This window comes from Schistocerca gregaria, chromosome 6 (assembly GCF_023897955.1).
Source record: "Schistocerca gregaria isolate iqSchGreg1 chromosome 6, iqSchGreg1.2, whole genome shotgun sequence".
NCBI classification, from domain to species: domain Eukaryota; kingdom Metazoa; phylum Arthropoda; class Insecta; order Orthoptera; family Acrididae; genus Schistocerca; species Schistocerca gregaria.
In genome coordinates, this window is record NC_064925.1 from 273,971,175 (window position 1) to 273,985,794 (window position 14,620).

Consider the following 14,620-nt stretch of genomic DNA (forward strand, 5'->3'; position numbering starts at 1 on the left):
GCTGTTCGTTGTATGAATATCATTAACATTGAAGTAATAATAGCTAACTGACTTCCTACGTGAGTCAAATGGGTGTGTGTTTATTTAGAAAGATGGGAAAAGAAATACCCATGGCTATTATGTATCAAATTGCATAATGCTACCAATATGGACATTAGAAAAGTAGTACATCACAGCTACTTCAAGTCAGTAATAAGGTAAGGAATTTTATTTTGGTGTAACTCAAACCATGTGTGTCAAATATTAAAACTATGGAAAACCATATGTATCAATATCACCAATATCTATAACATCACATTTATCAAACTCTGAACATAGCTGTGTGATCTGGATTTTTTAAATTTTTTTTTATTTATCTTTTAATGCATGAACGTAACAAAATTTTGTTTGTGGGACATTGTAACAACAGTTGTACTTTTAGATTGGTTGTGTCGAAGAACGTAACAAAAGCATGTGCTTCATCACACGCCTCACTGTTCTAGCCACAATGTGGTCAGTTTCTTGCAACATTATTTTATTTTGGCTGATGCCTTCTAGGACAACAGTTGTTTTTGCTCCAGTTTCATGATTCCAATAGCTGAATTGTCATTATTTATGTCATTTAATGCACTAGTTAATTTCCTGTCTGCTAAAACAGCACATTGTTTTTATTACCCTGTGGTTTTTATCTGAATTGTTGCTGTCCTTAGGTGGCAGTTTATTTTCTGTTGTCTAGAAAAGTATTGTCAATATTTTAGTCAGTGTATGTGCTACATTTGTAAAAAAAAAAAGTTTATTTGTGGAGTGGGAAGGTTGTTTGTTGCTGGAGAAATGCACATTATTCCTAGATTTCTTTTTGAAGTACTAGAATCATATGTTGGAAGGTACACTCTGTTTAGCTTTCCTCCACCTTTCCCTCCTTTAGTATTCCTCTTTCCTACTCTCTCCTCACAGCTAATCACACAATTATTCTGAGGCATCCAAAGAGTGTGTCGGCAACAATTCCTCTCTACTCTGTAGATGTATGAAAGTTTCCTGTCTCAGCAATAAGCACTTCAATTCTCCTGCCTCTCTGCTGAACCCATTAGTTCATTTGTAAGATAAATTTTGTTCTCTCCTCTCAGATATTATTGTAATTCAGTTATACAAGTTTGTGATAGCTGCTGTGCAGTATTGAGAGTGATGGTACATTTACTTGGTGAAGAATTTCATATAAGTCCATGTTAAAACCTTATACTGTTAAAATTTTTGAGCAGTTGTACGTGGGTCAAAATTTTTTATAATTTTCTGCAGATACGTGTAAATGGGACATGGGGCACTGTGTGCAGTTACGGATGGACTCAACGTAATTCAGTAATAGTATGCCGTCAGTTGGGGCTGGCACCGGATCCTGACGGTTGGCTCATGGCGCCTGCAGAGTTACCTCAGGCTGGGACTGGTGAAAACATATTAATGAGGTATGTAAAGTACACAGAACTTGCGGTTATTAATATTGTATTAAAGAGTACCACTGCACCACTTGTTAAAGGTTTCCTTGTTGCTGAAGATTCAGTGTTGATCATGTGCTGAGAAACGAATTAAGTTGGTGCTACATAAATAATTGAAAACTTGAGCAGAAAATTCTGGCTGTCATATAAGTATGTATTTTCCCAATTAATCACTTTAAGAAACTTGCAACCACCTCATAACAGACTGAGAAAATTGCAAATTCATAAAATTTATTTGAGGATTCCTCCCTTAGAAAAACACAATATTTTCTTGAAAACTCTTTCCACTTAGTACATATTTTGGAAATTTCATTCTGAATACCTCTTTATGAACCTGTGGTAATGGAAGGCCTTAGTTGAATACAAATAATGAAAGGAGCGCAAGTAAAACTCGTTGTAGAGTTGAGATGTTGAGGATGCTCAGTGGCCATATAAAAAAGGTGGAAGTTCTTCACCGAAGAAGTACTCACCCAATAGCTGTAGCAATGTTTTCGGTCTTTTTTGTGTATCTATCAAGCAGTCAAATTCTTAACACTAGTATGTACGGCAGAGGTCAAAGGATCATTTTTTATTTTGTGACGCAAATGTATTTGGTGTTTAAAATAGTGTGTTTCTGTCAATTTATGACTTTTAATTGTTTTAGAGAAAGTCTGATTTGCCTAAATTGTTTTACTTTGTAATTGCAAACTTTTAAGATAATTGCTGACTTACCATTGGTTTCCAAAATTGGTCAGGTGACCGCTTCTCACAGAAATGCATTTTACCTGTTTTATTTGGCACTTTTTTTTAGCCAAGAATGATGAACTTTTGTGCATATGTTTGTCAACACTAGCAGTTGGGCTGGAAACTATAATGACTGCTATCACAGTTGTGGTCTTTCTGAAGCTGAAAATGAAGCATTGGCTGCTCAAACATGCTAGGTGTTTTGAATGATTTTCGTTATTTGGGAAAATGTAAAATGAGACATGCGGATTCTATCCTGGAAGAACGTATTACCCAATGTCTCATGAGTCTTATGAAAGTGGAGAACTGTTACGCCAGATAGCTTCTTTCAAGCTGGCAAAAGACCTGAAACATATGGATACAATCATTATTGGCACTTTGAACAGGAGTAGATGGGAAGTGGCACAATCTTTAAGGAAAGCAAAGTTGTGCTGCATCCAAGTGTTACTGACAAGGTTGATGACGTTCCTCTAACATCTTACCAACAAAGGAAGACTAAGAAAAATGACATATTACTACAGCAAGACTAAAAAAGTTGTTATTAGTTCTGTGCACCCCATTGTAACAGACGACTAGATAGCAAAAATAAAACTCCAGAAACAGTCAGTTGTTATAATAACACTGAATTTGATGTAGATGTGGTAGTGAAATGTCACAAAAATGTAGTGTAAGAGTCATGACAAGGTGCTGACTTGTACATGTTTTGTATAACATTCTAAATATGGTTGTGATCAATCTGCATACCTTGTGCAAGTCGATAACTGGCTCTGCCATCTATTAATGGTCTTATATCTACATCTACATCCATACTCCGCAAGCCACCTGACGGTGTGTGGTGGAGGGTACCCTGAGTACTTCTATCGGTTCTCCTTTCTATTCCAGTCTCGTATTGTACGTGGAAAGAAGGATTGTCGGTATGCTTCTGTGTGGGTTCTAATCTCACTGATTTTATCCTCATGGTATCTTCGCGAGATATACGTAGGAGGGAGCAATATACTGCTTGACTCTTCGGTGAAGGCATGTTCTCGAAACTTTAACAAAAGCCCGTACCGAGCTACTGAGCGTCTCTCCTGCAGAGTCTTCCACTGGAGTTTATCTATCATCTCCATAACGCTTTCGTGATTACTAAATGATCCTGTAACAAAGCACGCTGCTCTCCGTAGGATCTTCTCTATCTCTTCTATCAACCCTATCTGGTGCGGATCCCACACTGCTGAGCAGTATTCAAGCAGTGGGCGAACAAGCGTACTGTAACCTACTTCCTTTGTTGTCGGATTGCATTTCCTTAGGATTCTTCCAATGAATCTCAGTCTGGCACCTGCTTTACCGACGATCAACTTTATATAATCATTCCATTTTAAATCACTCCTAATGCGTACTCACAGATAATTTATGGAATTAACTGCTTCCAGTTGCTGACCTGCTATTTTGTAGCTAAATGATAAGGGACCTATCTTTCTATGTATTCGCATCACATTACACTTGTCTACATTGAGATTCAATTGCCATTCCGTGCACCATGCGTCAATTCGCTGCAGATCCTCCTGCATTTCAGTACAATTTTCCATTGTTGCAACCTCTCGATACACCGCAGCATCACTGCAAAAAGCCTCAGTGAAATTCCGATGTCATCCACCAGGTCATTTATGTATATTGTGAATAGCAACGGTCCTATGACACTCCCCTGCGGCACACCTGAAATCACTCTTACTTCGGAAGACTTCTCTCCATTGAGAATGACATGCTGCGTTCTGTTATCTAGGAACTCCTCAATCCAATCACACAATTGGTCTGATAGTCCTATGCTCTTACTTTGTTCATTAAACGACTGTGGGGAACTGTGTCAAACGCCTTGCGGAAGTCAAGAAACACGGCATCTACCTGTGAACCCGTGTCTAAGGCCCTCTGAGTCTCGTGGACGAATAGCGTGAGCTGGGTTTCACACAACCGTCTTTTTCGAAACCCATGCTGATTCCTACAGAGTAGATTTCTAGTCTATAATGAAAACACAGACGAATTAGTGGTACCAATCAGGAATTCACACCTTCAGCAATTCCAGACTCAATTTAGTTTGATTGCTGTCAGAGAAGGGGGAGAAAATGTGTTAAACTGTATTGTTCAAGAAAAACAAAACCAGAGATAACTGTGAAATATGTAAAAATTTTCTTGCAGTTCATGTCTAAGCAAAAGGACATGCAAATAGTGCAGTTGTGACTCTTTGAGTATACATAGTTCTCCATAAAAATGTGTCTAGTAAAACTCTACTTATTTGTTACAAGATAAATGCTTAATTAGTGGACAGCTAAGCAAATCTATGATAATAACACTTGTCACCTATTGTTACATGATGTAAACCACGAACACTAGAAATATAAGCTATTTTATGTAACTCTAATACAGTGGCAATAATTTTTGTATGGTTTAACATAAAAGTAAAATTTAAGAGTTTCAAATAAAAATTTGGCACATTATTATTATACAAGAAAAAATAATGAAAACAATATTAAAAGCAGTAAATATGAAATATTGTTACATTTTGTAAAAAAAGCCCAAAATGCAATAAAAACCATAGTGGTCAATGGACCTCTTTTGGGCATTCTAGGGAACAATACAAAGCTAGGCGTCTAGTGTTAGCTGTATGGTGAGTTGTTACCCATAATCTCTCCATTTTGTACACTCATACTTGTTTGTGTTGAACTGACAGGTAAGATATGTGTAACCAGTTGACATTACAAACTGTTTCATTTTGTTTCTGTGTCTTGAAAACAACATGCTGAAATAATTAATTATAGAAAAATCATGAGAGTAGTAAACACACATGGCTTTTATGGAAGGCACTGCAAGACACATTCTTGTAGAATGGAAACATTTGCTTTTGTGCAAATAGTGTACCAGATCACTTGTCTGAGCTGACTAACTCAGAAAGACAATTATTTCTATTGATCTGAAATAACTAGTTGTACAAGCGACTCAAGTAATTGTGAATACTGTAACAATAAAACAGTGTTGTAAAATAAATACCGGAGGTGGGGGTGGGGGTAATTATTTCCGGTTGAAGCATAGATGGAGAAGGAGATGAATATCAGGTAGCTCAGCTCTCCTCCCTTTTCCCAAAAAACACACATCCAATTTCTTGTAAACACACCTCTCAAACTTTCAGCTTTATATTAATTAACCAATAGTCCCTTTCTCACCTTTCTCAGATTGCTTGTCTTCATCATAGTTTGAGTTGTCTGATGTGCATTGTCTTATTATTGTTATCTTTTTATGATTTTATTATCCTACTCTATTTCTGTCTTAGAAAGTTTAATGCTAATTGTAATTTCATTGCAAAGTAAAAGTGACACTGTAGAACAAATAAGTAGTAAAAATAACAGCAATTTCCCCATTTTCACCACAGTAATGTGCGGTGTGGAGAAGAAGACATAGACGTAACTCAATGCCGAGCGGAGCACACTGTTGCCGGAGACATGTACGGAGCATGTACCCATCAACAGGATGTAGGTCTGCGTTGCCTTCGGCCAGCGTGGGCTGGTGTGCGCCTGGCACCAACCGCTCGGCGCTCTGACCTTCAGTTTGTTACAATAGAACATGCGGGTTTGCTAGACTTCAATGGACCAATGCTGAAGCCAGGTAAAGGAACTTCTCTTTCTTTTAGGCAGTGTGCTTGTATTATCTGCACAGTGGCACCCACAGCAGAACAGTAGCATTCAATCGTAGTTTGGAAAGGCCTATTTTTTATGAAGATTACCTGAAGGAGATATGTTGACATGTGAGATGCTGACAAAGATTTTGTGAGTTTTAGATGTTTGGTCCCACAAGTTTCTTTTCAATTATACACAGTATGTAATGAAATCATATAACACAGCCAAAAAATGTATGATTCATCAGTCAACATTGTTCTGTGTTGTGATGTGGTGTAGTCTGAGAGAAGGGACTCTTAAATTAACAGAAAATGCAGATGTAATAATAATAATAATATCTTGTTGTTGCTTTTACTCTCTTTTGCAAAGAAGAAATACAAATGTGTAAAGAACAAATCCGTTGTTAGTTGACAGAAGATAATAATATACTATCAAAAAATACAATAACAATGGCACTAAAATGAACTCTTTCATTCTTGTTGACTGGTGACTTGTACAGTTGTATGCACACTGTTGTAATTCAGTACAAATTACTGGCCACATACTAACACTTCAATTGAAAATCGTAGTTGTTACCCTCAGGTGCATGCAGAGTGTCCACATGAAACCTTCCTGATTTCCAGAGTCAGTTAAATAAATTTAAAAAATGCTATTTATAGCATCATTTAAAGTAACTCAAAAAGTTTTGAGAAAAAAACTTAACACACTTGTACATGGGTTCATTTTCGTAACCAATAAAATGTCTAAATGGTACACAATCTCAGCCTGTATGTGCACAGGCATGTCTGGAAAGATGGGACACTATTGCAGCCACAATTCTTCAACTAACATTGCCAAGGTTATGTACAGATGAGCTATAAATATTGTCTTTCATATAATTCTACAGGAAGAAATCCAGAAGAGTTTAGTCATAGATCCTGGTCAGTCACTTGGTTAGTCAATCACATTCTATGCATTGCTGTGGAAATGTTCAGTCCAGGAAGTCCAAACTTATAAACTCCTCTGCAGTGGTACAGCATCTTGCTAAGTCACATTTGGCTGAAAGGGAATAACCTGAGGGACAGAAAATGGCTCACGTATGTCCAGATAAACAGTTCCTGTGACTGTTTGTCCAATTTACAGAAATGGTCCATTTATACTGTCTTTGATCTGTGCACACCACAGAGTCACCTTTTCACTTTCTCTGGCATGTTCCCAAAAAATGTGGGGGTTATCTGAGACCCAGATGTGACTGTTGTGCGTGCCAATTAACCTTGCACTATCTGTGACAGTTTGATTTGTCAGAGAAAACAACATTTCGTTGGTAGTTTGAGTTTTGCCCAATCTGTTCCAGCACCTCGAAAACAAATTTGTGGCGAAGCTGCATGTCATTTCACTTCAGTGCTTGCACAATGTGAACTCTGTAAGCATGCAAGTGAAGAAGTTTGTGCAGCACCTTGTGAGATGTTGAGTGTGGCATCTTTAGCTATCATGATGCTCAGTGAACTGACTGTGGCGGGCCTTTGTGGAAGATGTCTTTGATCTCCTGTACAATTTCATCAGATGTGCATTTTCAGCCAGAGCCTGTCTATCTGTTTCTCTCAGTGGCTAGGGACTTGTGTGTTAATGTCAAATTGCTCCCTTTGAAATTGCAAAGCCACAGCCAATTTTCTTCCCAGACCTTCCCTGATCTGAGGTTGAGGTCCATGTCTTAATGACCTCATTATTGATGGAATGTTAAACACCAGTCTTCCATTTTCTTTACATTGAAATTCATGTCAGAAATTTCTTTGGACAGCAGTGGGTTATTTTGTTTCCTCTTACCACACCACACATTGGGCTTACTCTTGATGTGTTGTCATTTTTGATAATTATTTAGCACCTGAAATGAAACAAAAGGGATCATTTAGAAAATATCTACTCAATTTTTTTAAAAGTTGCATTGCTATGTTTCATAGTTTTTTAATTGCTTTTGGAAATTGGCTTCATGTGGATACCCTGTGCATTGCTTGCTCAGGTGATAAATTATGTAATCTTTTGGTTATCTTGTATGAAAATTGCACTCCATTTCTGTTAAGCATACGATGCAATTGGTATTTGACACATAGTTGTATGGATTATCTAGCTTTCTGTTTGTTAAAAGTGAAGAATGTACTGTAGCAAATAATCTCAATCTTGTGTATGTTAAGGAATGAAACCAAGTACTTCCAGAGTTGAAAATATCTACAAACAGAAATGTAATATAAAACAAACGCAAACTAATGAATGGCGACTATATTGAGATGTCTTGTAATAGTGCTGTACTGCACAAGTTTAGTATTAAGTTTTACAGGCCATGCAATCAAAAGTACTGCACAATTGTCTCAGGTGTTTGTTTAATGCGTTGTTGAAGAAATCAGGTGGAATAGCTAAGAGCCAACATTTGTCTAGTGAGATGAAGTGAAACATTGACAGCAAGCTTGAGACAGATCGATGTTGCAAGATAATTGTATGTTTGTCTTTTAGCAGTACATTCACATTGGAAGAAGTTCCTTTGATGAATGAAGGCAGTGCTTTTCTACACTGGAAGTGACCAATATGCAAGTGAAAAAGTATTTACTTTGGATGGCATCTTTCTTAGAGAACATGCAGAGACCTGTTGCACCCTCTAAAATGGTTTTAAAAATAGAGTTAAAAATTGTTTACAAAATTTCAGGATTGGCAAAGATAAAAGATTCATTGTTCTGTGTGTCATTAATTAGTTAGGTGCACCATTTCCCACTAAACGCCTTTTAATCCCTTAACTTAAAAACTCCGAGTTATCTCATTTTTTATTATTTTGACAGAAACTTAATTTCTGAAAACCTTAGAAACTTAAAATCCCGTGTATACTTAGGAAACTTAAGAAAAGACCTCTGAAAAAATAAAATCCCCTTATATATTATATCAGCACTGATAGTTAAATGGTTGGTTGCTAGAAATACATGGTTTCACAGCTACACAGAAACTAAAAAATGACTTCAAGTTTCAGGCTATTTTAGTTGAAGTCCTGGACTTTAAAAGCTGTATTGTACTTCGGTATGTAATGTCATTCATTATAGGATGTCATTTTCCAGTTAAAAAATATTTTTTGGAACATAATTTGAAAAAAAACTTAAAAAAAGTTCAGTTAAGATGTTAATGGTGTGGCATTAGGTATTCTGCAGATTACTGCACACTTTAGTTTTTGCTGCATGAGGATCAAGTAGGTAAAAAGACGAGGGCTAGTAGAAATCCTTGGGTAACAGAAGAAATATTGAATTTAATTGATGAAAGGAGAAAATATAAAAATGCAATAAGTGAAGCAGGCAAAAAGGAATACAAACGTTTCAAAAATGAGATCGACAGGAAGTGCAAAATGGCTAAACAGGGTTGGCTAGAGGACAAATGTAAGGATGTAGAGGCTTATCTCACTAGGGGTAAGACGAAACAAGGCCTCCGGAGTAGACAACATTCCATTAGAACTACTGACAGCCTTGGGAGAGCCAGTCCTGACAAAACTCTACCATCTGGTGAGCAAGATGTATGACTTCAAGAAGAATATAATAATTCCAATCCCAAAGAAAGCAGGTGTTGACAGATGTGAAAATTACCGAACAATCAGTTTAATAAGCCATAGCTGCAAAATACTAACACGAATTCTTTACAGACGAATGGAAAAACTAGTAGAAGCCGACCTCGGGGAAGACCAGTTTGGATTCCGTAGAAACACTTGAACACGTGAGGCAATACTGACCTTACGACTTATCTTAGAAGAAAGATTAAGGAAAGGCAAACCTACATTTTTATCATTTGTAGACTTAGAGAAAGCTTTTGACAATGTTGACTGGAATACTCTCTTTCAAATTCTAAAGGTGGCAGGGGTAAAATACAGGGAGCGAAAGGCTATTTACAATATGTACAGAAACCAGATGGCAGTTATAAGAGTCGAGGGACATGAAAGGGAAGCAGTGGTTGGGAAGGGAGTAAGACAGGGTTGTAACCTCTCCCCGATGTTATTCAATCTGTATATTGAGCAAGCAGTAAAGGAAACAAAAGAAAAATTCGGAGTAGGTATTAAAATCCAGGGAGAAGAAATAAAAACTTTGAGTTTCACCGATGACATTGTAATTCTGTCAGAGACAGCAACAGCAGTTGAGACTTGGAACAGCAGTTGAACGGAATGGACAGTGTCTTGAAAGGAGGGTATAAGATGAACATCAACAAAAGCAAAATGAGGATAATGGAATGTAGTCGAATTAAGTCGGGTGATGCTGAGGGAATTAAATTAGGAAATGAGACACTTAGAGTAGTAAAGGAGTTTTGCTATTTGGGGAGCAAAATAACTGATGATGGTCAAAGTAGAGAGGATATAAAATATAGACTGACAATGGCAAGGAAAGCATTTCTGAAAAAGAGAAATTTGTTAACATCGAGTATAGATTTAAATGTCAGGAAGTCGTTTCTGAAAGTATTTGTATGGAGTGTAGCCATGTATGGAAGTGAAACATGGACGATAAATAGTTTGGACAAGAAAAGAATAGAAGCTTTAGAAATGTGGTGCTACAGAAGAATGCTGAAGATTAGATGGGTAGATCACATAACTAATGAGGAAGTATTGAATAGGATTGGAGAGAAGAGAAGTTTGTGGCACAACTTGACCAGAAGAAGGGATCGGTTGGTAGGACATGTTCTGAGGCATCAAGGGATCACCAATTTAGTATTGGAGGGCAGTGTGGAGGATAAAAATCATAGAGGGAGACCAAGAGATGAATACACTAAGCAGATTCAGAAGGATGTAGGTTGCAGTAGATACTGGGAGATGAAGAAGCTTGCACAGGATAGAGTAGCATGGAGAGCTGCATCAAACCAGTCTCAGGACTGATGACAACAACAACAACAACATGTTGAAAGATATGTAGATTGACAGTTGTAAACTTTGCACTAACCAGTGTAAACCAGTTATTCATAATACACTCCTGGAAATGGAAAAAAGAACACATTGACACCGGTGTGTCAGACCCACCATACTTGCTCCGGACACTGCGAGAGGGCTGTACAAGCAATGATCACACACACACGGCACAGCGGACACACCAGGAACCGCGGTGTTGGCCGTCGAATGGCGCTAGCTGCGCAGCATTTGTGCACCGCCGCCATCAGTGTCAGCCAGTTTGCCGTGGCATACGGAGCTCCATCGCAGTCTTTAACACTGGTAGTATGCTGCGACAGCGTGGACGTGAACCGTATGTGCAGTTGACGGACTTTGAGCGAGGGCGTATAGTGGGCATGCGGGAGGCCGGGTGGACGTACCGCCGAATTGCTCAACACGTGGGGCGTGAAGTCTCCACAGTACATCGATGTTGTCGCCAGTGGTCGGCGGAAGGTGCACGTGCCCGTCGACCTGGGACCGGACCGCAGCGACGCACGGATGCACGCCAAGACCGTAGGATCCTACGCAGTGCCATAGGGGACCGCACCGCCACTTCCCAGCAAATTAGGGACACTGTTGCTCCTGGGGTATCGGCGAGGACCATTCGCAACCGTCTCCATGAAGCTGGGCTACAGTCCCTCACACCGTTAGGCCGTCTTCCGCCCCAACATAGTGCAGCCCGCCTCCAGTGGTGTCGCGACAGGCATGAATGGAGGGACGAATGGAGACGTGTCATCTTCAGCGATGAGAGTCGCTTCTGCCTTGGTGCCAATGATGGTCGTACGCGTGTTTGGCGCCGTGCAGGTGAGCGCCACAATCAGGACTGCATACGACCGAGGCACACAGGGCCAACACCCGGCATCATGGTGTGGTGAGCGATCTCCTACACTGGCCGTACACCTCTGGTGATCGTCAAGGGGACACTGAATAGTGCACAGTACATCCAAACCGTCATCGAACCCATCGTTCTACCATTCCTAGATCGGCAAGGGAACTTCCTGTTCCAACAGGACAATGCACGTCCGCATGTATCCCGTGCCACCCAACGTGCTCTAGAAGGTGTAAGTCAACTACCCTGACCAGCAAGATCACCGGATCTGTCCGCCATTGAGCATGTTTGCGACTGGATGAAGCGTCGTCTCACGCGGTCTTCACGTCCAGCACGAACGCTGGTCCAACTGAGGCGCCAGGTGGAAATGGCATGGCAAGCCGTTCCACAGGACTACATCCAGCATCTCTACGATCGTCTCCATGGGAGAATAGCAGCCTGCATTGCTGCGAAAGGTGGATATACACTGTACTAGTGCCGACATTGTGTATGCTCTGTTGCCTGTGTCTATGTGCCTGTGGTTCTGTCAGTGTGATCATGTGATGTATCTGACCCCAGGAATGTGTCAATAAAGTTTCCCCTTTCTGGGACAGTGAATTCACGGTGTTCTTATTTCAATTTCCAGGAGTGTATCTTGATTGACAAGTGCTCACCAGTGGTACGAATAAATACATCTGCTGTGCTCCAGCTAATTCCTGCAAGATCTGTGTTTAAAGCAAACCATTGTGAAATACACATAGCTACACAGAAACTAAAAAAAATGATCTCAAGTTTCAGTACATTTTAGCCAAAGTCCAATGCACCAATATACTGTTATTCCCCTTGGTTTGCTCTCCCTAATATAGAGCTGCTCTGTTTGTTACTGAAGTGTGCTAGATTGCCACTCATGTGTCCTTTCCCATTTGTGTTTCAACACCTTTAAAACAGATTGGGGTACATCAGAACACAATTTAAACATAACATGGAAATATCAGTTGTCAGTCCTTATCCCTGCAACAATAGTTTTCTGTCACCTAAAAAATGTACCCTGAATAATTGTGACTGGACTTTGTTGACAGCCATAATAGAGTTATCATTCTATGGATTGAGGAGGAGGAATAATTCTGTGATAAGAAAAATGCTTGTCTGTAACAGAGCTCTTGAACTGAATACTTAAGGGATGGAATGTTCAACAAGGTCATCAGCCCTTATATTAATAACAATTTACATTATGCTCACCATTGATATCTGTGTAACATTATCACATAGTAATGACCCTACAAGTATTGAGAAATCTTCAAAGACAACAGATATGTGTATCAACTAACTTGGCTCATGAAGTGTGTGTAACGTTATTTTGAGGCTTATGTTGTAATTTGTTGTTACAGTACTACTGACAATTTTATATTCAATTGTCAGTTATTGATCTCTTCAGAAATCCACATCTAAAACATGGACTGCTCTGGAAAACACTGCTTTCTTCTTTTTTATACCACCACACCATATGTTTAGAATGTTTGTTCAGTTGCAAGTACATCACATATTCCAGGATTTGTTGTTTTCATTATGTGCATCATAGCATGTACATTAATTAATTAATTCAGTCACCATTTTCTGCAAATCTCATCATGTTTGAGTACTTTCAGCAACGTGACATGAGTCCAGTTATACATTAACAAGCCCAAGTTGCCACTAAAAATTACTTCCCTAGAGCACACTAATGATCAGTTACAACTAGTGCTAATCTGTTAATACTGTGCTCACACAGTAACTATCTACAGATGTACTGTACTGATTTTTTATTCACTGTTCATGGTGTGATTGCAGGACTGCAAGTGGATCTATGGCGCCACGCAATGGAGAGCATCCGGGTGGAGAATAGTTTGCAGGATGGCCTTGGTGTCATTTATTCTGATTTGTATTCAACAGGAGCTGCACATACTGTGAAGAACAGTGAATTTCGTGCCAATCACAGAAATGGTATCAGTATTAGGCAGTTTGGGCTTAAAGTCTCAGGTAAGGTTTTGATTTAATTGTGATTGTAACATGTTAGGCAGTAGTGAAATTTCCTTTTCCTCAAAATCTGCAACATTGTGGCACATATTGCAGATGTTTGTCATTATGTGATCTCCTTTTAGAGAATAATAGAAGTCTTACATAAATAGTGTTTGGAACAGGCCACATGAGGCGCATTCTTCATTTGTAAGCTTTATTTCATCAACTATGTTTACTAATTGCCTTTCCCTGTTACCATTGGCACACTTTCAGTTTTTCCAGTTCACATAATTAGCTTAAGTTTACATGCTAAAATTTTATAGTATTCAATTCCTAGCAGCAGAGATCTTGTACATTTTGTGCTCTGTGTCCCTCCCCCCCTCCCCCCTCTCTGGTACTAATAGTGATAGACATTACTCATTCAAATTCTGGTTATTGGTGATATTCCATCGTTATGTTTTCAACATAACACAATTACTGTACTCTTTGTTATCATTGTGCCTGAAAACTCCTGTGATTACCATCTTTCTCTGTCTTATCTGATTTAAATAATTAGCTTATGTTTATATGCTAAACTTTTGTAGCATTCAATTCCCAGCAGCAAAGACCTTGAATATATTGCTCTCTTTTTCCACCTCTGTTTTAATTTCTCAGCCAAAAATCACACGCATTTATTTTCGTACTCTCCTCCCAGTTTCTATCTGTTTGTGTTATACATTCTGCAAGGGAGATGACTTTTATTATTTTCTTTGATATTATTTAGCCTATCCAATATTTTCCTCTCCTTTCCCTCATCTCCTTTTTTTGTTTTATCTGTGGTTCTGTCCTCAGACATTCCAGTGTTTATCTACGAATTGTTGATTACTCTTTCAGACCTGCCAGCTATTATGTTTTATTGCAGCATTTTATGGTTTACAGATCAGTGGTGTCATTTTATGACCTCATGCACAAAAATTTGAAACAATAACATTTGATAATCACCCCATTTCTGTAAATTGATTGTTTATGTGGGTCAAAAATATGATAGTAGATAACTCATTCTTTGATATGCTTGGTACTTTTAGTTGTGTGATGT

General features: G+C 38.8%; 1 protein-coding gene across 1 annotated transcript in view; it reads left to right on the forward strand.

The window, feature by feature from the left end:
- The window catches only part of LOC126279060 (protein bark beetle), a 313,877-nt gene that overhangs the window by 196,573 nt on the left and 102,684 nt on the right, over window positions 1–14,620 (forward strand). The window contains exons 13-15 of the mRNA XM_049979491.1: window positions 1,273–1,436; window positions 5,590–5,822; window positions 13,378–13,566. Of these exons, the coding sequence (XP_049835448.1) occupies window positions 1,273–1,436; window positions 5,590–5,822; window positions 13,378–13,566 (586 nt within the window). The remainder of the gene's footprint in view (window positions 1–1,272; window positions 1,437–5,589; window positions 5,823–13,377; window positions 13,567–14,620) is intronic.